Below are 6,839 nucleotides of genomic sequence, written 5' to 3' on the forward strand. Positions count from 1 at the left end.
CAGAAAATATTTAAAAAAAAAAAAAATAAAGAAGTTGGGAATTTCCTGGCGGTCCAGGGGTTAGGACTCGGTGCTTTCACTGCCGGGCCCAGGTTTGATCCCTGGTCGGGGAAATAAGATCTCACAAGCCAGCATAGCGCGACCAAAAATGAGAAGAAGAAGAAGATGTCTGAGGACTGGGCAATTTATTTCAATAAAGGGAAGGACTGATTTTGCTACAATGGGAAAAAATGTGGAATTCAAAATTTGCTGCATTTAATGGCATCCCCATTTATCTCTGCACAATGTCTTTCTCTCAACATCTCCATTCCTTCTACTTTCTTTTCACGCCAAGGCTTTGAGTGAGAAATATATCAAGTTGACAAATTGTTTGACATTTGATCTAGAGTGCCTTCTACACCACTCTTCTCTCTCTTTTTTCTCCCAGTAAATACTTTTGACTTTGACATTTACCACATTGGAAATGCCAGGTGCCTGAGGACAAATGCATCAAAGTGATTAGAATCAGAAATGTCTGCTAAGGATTATCTTTTTAATAGAGTAGAATGTAGTTTTATTGAATCCTTGAAATGCAGAACCCAGTGAATCTCCTTTATTGTGAAAGAAAACAATCCAAATGATTGTAAACCCCAGAAACCAGCAGAAGCACTTAAACCTTCAATATGAACATATTTATTTTTCGAACTCGGATATTTTTCTGAAGTATGCTTGTAATCGAAATACCCCTTTCTCTTCTTCCCTTTACAACATACCATTTCAATCTGGTTTATAGAACGAACACCTTAAGGAAAAGCCTTATTCACATTCCCACAAAAGAAATAAAGAAAATGCTTGTCTCTAGGATCCATTTAACTGAACTTGACTTAAATCCTGGTAGAGGTTTCCATGTTTATAACAGACACATAAGAGGATAGATGCTCTTTCATTATCAACAAATTCCTCTTAATATGGTTAAGCAGTTCATTAAATTATTCAAATGCATTTACTGAGCTCCTATAACGTGCAAAGTATTGTTCCAAAGCAGACACCCTGCCTTAGATGTACAGTGGGTCACTGAAATTATAACTTCAAAAGTTTAAGACTTTGATACATGCAAAATACCCTAATAATATGAAATGGTTGCTGCTGCTGCTGAGGCTGGGGCTTCCAAAAGTGCCCAGTTTATTTCTAGGGAACAGCTCAGGCACTGGAAGAATATAATTCAAACTTAAGCATTAATAAAAGATGAGGTTAGGCAGTGAGTGTACCTTTATAACATAACACAAACCTGTGAAGTACATTCTGGTCATCTAAACTGCATCTGTGCAAGGCAATCTAGGAAATGACACCAGTTTAAAAAAAACAACTGGTACCAACTTCAAAATAAACCAGGATACAGATCCGTTGCCATTTATAGGATAAACAAAAATATAGAAACATCAACCCCTCTCCCCAGCACTGAAATTACACTTCCTCAGACACCCTGCCATCATTGGGAAGCATGGGGGTCAACTGGGTACATTTAAAGCATATTAGATAATTAAATAATACAGCCAAGTGTTTTTGTGCGTGTGGTCCCAAAGACTTTTCAACAATACATTTGTAGGAATGGAAATTGAAGAAATTGGAAGTATTTTCTAAGAGACAGCTTACAGATTTCTTACAGCTCCCAAAGTGAAAATATAACACATCACCGTCATAACACAAGCTAATTTGTCTATCGCCCATAAAACCCAACTTCACAGGACATCAGGCTTCCAAGTGCTTCCTTCATATGCCTCTAATTGGTTTTTTTCCCCCTGAACTAAATAGGGAAGGCTTTTCAGGTCAAGTGTTATCTGCTGGCAAAGTCTTGTACCTTCAGGATAGATATGCTTGCATCACCTCTATATTGACAAGTCAAGCCTCCATTTATAAGCTTAAATTCAGCTCCTGGTCTCTCTATTCAGAACTTCCCACATTTACTTAAAAGGGTCATTTAAAACACTGGGGGGAAAAATTCCCCTCTGAAGGAGAGATACTTATTCAAGGAAAGCAATGCTATTTTCAGCTCATGGCCCACCTTAGAAAGGCAAACTCAACTTCATCTTCCGAAAAGAACCTCAGTAGTCTCCCATTCAGAAACTTGCTATTCCTATTATTTTCTAATATTGTGGTTAAATAAAATTAAATCTTAATAATAAACAGTAATTAAATAAGAAACTTAAAATAAATAATTAAAAAATGGTCTGGAGGTTTTCAGAGAAGGTAATAAAGGTCAATTTCCATTAAATTCACATTCCTTTCTGTACCATTTTTTACAACGAGTGGGCAACACTGCCCTCTAAAGGGCTGATTCTGTTACATCCCTTAGTTCACCCGGTAGGAAATTGCCCCAGGAAGCATTGACACAGCCGTCCCCACGCACCTTCTTTCTTTTACTTCTGGGACACTGTCCTTGACCTTTTGTGAATGACTCTGAAGACCATGGAGCCCAGAGAGGCTATAGACTTCGTGAAAGCTCATCAGAGGATCAGAAACCAACATCCCTTGCAGCGGTTTTCAAACCTTATCAGGCATCAAATCACCCCAAGAGCTTGTTTAAACACAGGTTGCTGCGCCCCACCTCCAGAATTTCTGACTCCTTAAGTCTAGAGTTGAGGCCAAGAACTTGCCTTTCTAACAAGTCCCCAGGTGATGCTGCCAGCCCAGGGGCCACACTTTGTGACCCAGACACTGTGCTTGGCACTTTATCTCACTTAATACCTCCCAACAGGGTGAGGTTTTAGCATCCATTTTACAGACCAGTAAGCCAAGTCTCAGACAGTAAACCCAGGACTAACTCAAAAGCCATTGCTCCCTTCTCTACGCTATGATGTCAGTAAATGAAGCTGTTAGTCATTTCCTCTTCCTTGGCCTCAGTTTCTTCTGCAAGGGGGCGGGACTTAGGTGACCGTTCGGTTGGTTTCCCCTCTCAGAGTACCTTGGAGGTCTGGGTATGAAGATACCCAGGAAGGTCCACTCCATCCCCAGGCTGGATCTATGAGTGGGCACGCTGAGAGGGGAGGGGATGCATGTTAGTGGAAGGTGCCTCTCTTGGGTTCTGAACCCTCCTACACAGTTCTGAGAGGGTCTGATTTGCTCTGGATTCTGGATTTCTTTGTACTCAGAAACTCTGGCAGAGAGGTTTTAAAGCTAGTGTCTCCTCTTAGAGGTATTTTGAGGACTTCAAAGCCTAGTGGGGCTTGGAGAAGACCCAAAGGGTGGCGATGTCTGCAACCCTCTCCAGCCTCGGCTCAAACCACCCACCGGGGCTGGGGCAGGGATGCTGCAACACCTTTAAATCAGAAGTGCCCAGCGGTGTGAAGACTGAACGGTGATGATAAAGGAAAAATAGTTTTCACGTCACATATCCCACCAGGATCAGGCAGGTAAAAAGTCCCTAGCCCTCAGCCCCAGGCAGGATGTCACAGTGATGGGAAAAGGGTTGGGAGGACACATCCCCATCCCTCACTTGAAGAACAGTTTTTCTCATCCTTTGCATTCAGCTCCTAACCCAACTTGGTGTTTTCCTGAGGGAGCTACAAATCTGGAGCATCCCATGGGGATGGTTTCTAGCCTCGGTCATTAGGGGGAGAAGATATTCTCAGAAAAATAGCCCAGCGGACTGGTTAGCAGAGATCTTGAGGTCGTGGCTACGGCTGCTCTTCGTGTAGAGCTGGACTCTGGACTCCAGTAGCTCGCTGAGCTCGTCCAGAGCCCCGGTGCAGGACTCCAGGCTCTCGGCCAGTTTCTGGATCTTGGCCTTCAGCACGGCCTGGCTAATCCTGGTGGCACCCTCGGCCCGCCTGGGGATGAGGAAACCGCGGGAGCCAAAGAAGACGATGAAGTAGACCGAGTTGTACAGCGCGATGGAGGCGTTCCTCCCGCTCTGCAGCAGCTGGCGGTCCCCGCGGCCCTGCCCGCGAAGGAAGAAGTCGAGGCAGCTCAGGATCTCGCGCATCTGGTCCTGGCAGGTGGCCGCGATCTCCTGCACCCGCCGCAGCTCCCGGGAGTTGCAGAAGATCAGGGAGAGGTCGGACGTGATGGTGACGGCCCCTCCGGCGGTGGCCACCCCCAGCCCCACGGCCGACGCCAGCAGAGAGACCCCCAGGGTGACAGGGCTGAGCGAGAGTCCCACGATGGCTGCGACCGCGCCCGCCGCGCTCAGCGAGCTGCCCGCCACGTTGGCCGCCAGGGAACGCCGGCGGAGGCGCTCGAGGCGCCGGGCCACCTCGCGCAGGCGCAGCAGCTGCCCGTGCAGCATGCCGCGGCGGTCCAGCAACAGGCCCTGGAAGCGGCGCAGCGCATCGGCGCCCTGCAGCTCCCGGGCGTCCGGCCCCTCCATGCCCTGCGGGGACACGACACGCGATTAGCCCGGAGTCAAGCACAACAGCTGCTTCCACCCCAGGGGAAACGGGTCATTTTCCAGTGAGTCATGTGTCAAGTTCTCAAAGACCCGTTCTATAATCTGGGACAAGTCCTCCAGTTCTCAGGACCTTAAATCCGAGTAAGCCAATAGGAATAATGCTCTTGTCCGCTTTTTCTCCCAGGGTACGCCAAGGATGGATTTTCTTATCTGTTAAATAAGGGAGTGGTAGTATTAGAAGTCTACTGCAATATTGAGGCCTCTTCTCTGAAAGGTGACACTTTGCAAGACGTATGTAGTACCCCTTTACAAGGCCCTTTCCTTACATGAAGACTGGGATCCTAAGAGTTTTGCAATACTCTTATTGCAAAAGGGTTGGGTTTTTTTTCCCTCTCTGATGAGTGAAAAACACAAGCCACCAAAAACTCAAAAATCATACTGTCTATCAAATGTAAGGAAGCTAATCTTTCTAAGTTAGATGCTCGCCTGAAGCAACTCTTCTGCTTGTTTTTTTTCCCGGCTCTTATCTTAGAATCAAGCCTAAGATGTGATTTGCGCCACTTCTTCTAATTAGAGCTCATCGGGTCTTCAGAAATGTCATTCTTTGATGCGTGCTTAATTAAAAATAAACTACATTCAATTAACACCACTATGTCCCTTTATTATGAAAGCTTCCTTTAAAAGTGAGGAACGGGGCTTCCCTGGTGGCGCAGTGGTTGAGAATCTGCCTGCCAATGCAGGGAACACGGGTTCGAGCCCTGGTCTGGGAAGATCCCACATGCCGCGGAGCAACTAGGCCCGTGAGCCACAATTACTGAGCCTGCGCGTCTGGAGCCTGTGCCTCGCAACAGGAGAGGCCGCGATAGTGAGAGGCCCGCGCACCGCGATGAAGAGTGGCCCCCGCTCACCACAACTGGAGAAAGCCCTCGCACAGAAACGAAGACCCAACACAGCCAAAAATAAATAAATAAATAAATAAATAAAATTAAAAAAAAAAAAACTAAATCAGAAAAAAAAAAAAAAAAAAAAAAGTGAGGAACGATTTTTAAAGTGGCCAAAAATTTTTTTAGCAACTCACTGAGGGCTACCTGTACCAAGTTGAAATGAAGCCAATCGAAGATGACTGACAGAGAACTGTACATCCTGGGTAAAAGTACATCCTTCCTAGTTGCCAAAAATCCCTCCCTTCATATCCACTGTACTCCTTATTATCAGGAACTTCTCGGAAGAGGCACAGAAGCCACAGAAATGGAAGATTTCACTACTGTGAGATATCAAGGCAGAAATCATTATTCTCAACTGGAAGATGAGGAAATCGAAACACAGACACATTCTAGATGCAGCTGATTCTTCAGAGCCCAGTCTAGAATCTTGGTCTCCTGACTCCTAAGTCTTAACTTTATTTGCATGCCTCCATAATTCCACCCACCACTGACAAATTTACAGATGAAGACACCTCTGAGCAAGATGAGACAAAGTTACTCAAGATATATAATAGACCAAGGATATAACCCCAGTATTACAAGTCCAATGGCTCTTTTTCAGACAGCATCCCTCTGGCCTCCCCACTTACCATTCACTTCGGGCTCTCTCCGGGAAAGAAAAATCTGAGGCTGTTTCTGGATGAACATGCCTTATAGTTCCAGAGAGCCAATGACTGCCCTGGGAAAGCCTTGTCTCATTCTGAGAATTTGCCATTTCCTGTCCTGGCCCCTGCTGCCTTCATCCAGAAGGATGTGACATGGTGGAAAATGACACACCAGCCTCGCAGCACATCCCGTATTTAGGAAATGAACATTGTGTGTTCGCTTTCCCCCACACGCAGGAAAAGAACCACAGGCTCTTCCCCAACTTGAAACAAGTGTTGTCATTGTCCCAGGGGGCATACCCTGCCTTTCCTCTCCTGAGAATAGCTAATGACGTTATCTGGTAGGACATCTAACGCACCCCAGGCTGACCAATTATAGTGTTTCTTGAGAAGCCTCCATTACAAAATCACTTTTTAAAAAGAAAAAGGAAGGAGGGGATTCTCTCATGTCTAACAGAGCCACTCACAACCCACTCCTGTATTTTAAAAGAAGCACCGTGAATCTGTGAGCGTTTGAAACACGTGGTTCACTCTGCGCCGTGCAGCCCTCAGAATGCAAAACCACGCCCACAGGAAGTGCTGCGTGCAGTTTGGGGCATCTCCAGCTGTGGAGAAGATATGGGAGGTCCCAGAAAGGGCACACCTCAAGCCAAATGCGTCAGAAGAATCAGTGGGGTCAGGCTGCACAAGGAGCTAATTATACACTTTCAACAGCAGCAGGGATTCGGCTTCCTGGGTTTTCATCTGAAGCAGCAATTGTAGCCCAGGCAATAGTTATATGAATGCCTTCTACCCCACGTAATGAAGCACGGGCTGAAGGGCAATTTTCTGGATCATTCGGGAGAGGAAAACGTGTATAGCATCTGTGGATGCTTTCTGGGGCAA

At 46.0% G+C, this 6,839-nt stretch overlaps 1 protein-coding gene across 2 annotated transcripts; it reads right to left on the reverse strand.

Moving 5' to 3' along the window:
* Positions 1-593: 593 nt before the first annotated feature.
* APOLD1 (apolipoprotein L domain containing 1) lies at positions 594-6,034 on the reverse strand. Of its 2 annotated transcripts, XM_061204586.1 has the most exons (3): positions 5,940-6,034; positions 4,497-4,576; positions 594-4,348 (listed from the first exon to the last, which is right to left on the reverse strand). In XM_061204586.1, the coding sequence occupies exons 1-3, from the start codon at positions 5,995-5,997 to the stop codon at positions 3,605-3,607; spliced, it is 882 nt and encodes a 293-aa protein (XP_061060569.1). In that variant the 5' UTR covers positions 5,998-6,034; the 3' UTR covers positions 594-3,604. The 2 variants fall into 2 exon arrangements, with proteins under 2 accessions (XP_061060569.1, XP_061060570.1); XM_061204587.1 differs by lacking the exon at positions 4,497-4,576 and having other exon boundaries at positions 5,940-6,022.
* Positions 6,035-6,839: the final 805 nt, after the last annotated feature.

Source organism: Eubalaena glacialis, chromosome 11 (assembly GCF_028564815.1).
Source record: "Eubalaena glacialis isolate mEubGla1 chromosome 11, mEubGla1.1.hap2.+ XY, whole genome shotgun sequence".
Lineage (NCBI taxonomy): Eukaryota > Metazoa > Chordata > Mammalia > Artiodactyla > Balaenidae > Eubalaena > Eubalaena glacialis.

What these genes read in the sequence shown, in the direction of transcription:
- APOLD1 (XM_061204586.1), bottom strand. Translation starts at nt 5,997, where the DNA reads ATGTTCATCCAGAAACAGCCTCAGATTTTTCTTTCCCGGAGAGAGCCC. An exon ending in GAGAGAGCCCGAAGTGAATG is followed by an intron (nt 4,577 to 5,939) that starts GTAAGTGGGGAG and finishes CTTATTTAACAG; the next exon opens with ATAAGAAAATCCATCCTTGG. An exon ending in TTGGCTTACTCGGATTTAAG is followed by an intron (nt 4,349 to 4,496) that starts GTCCTGAGAACT and finishes GTGTCCCCGCAG; the next exon opens with GGCATGGAGGGGCCGGACGC.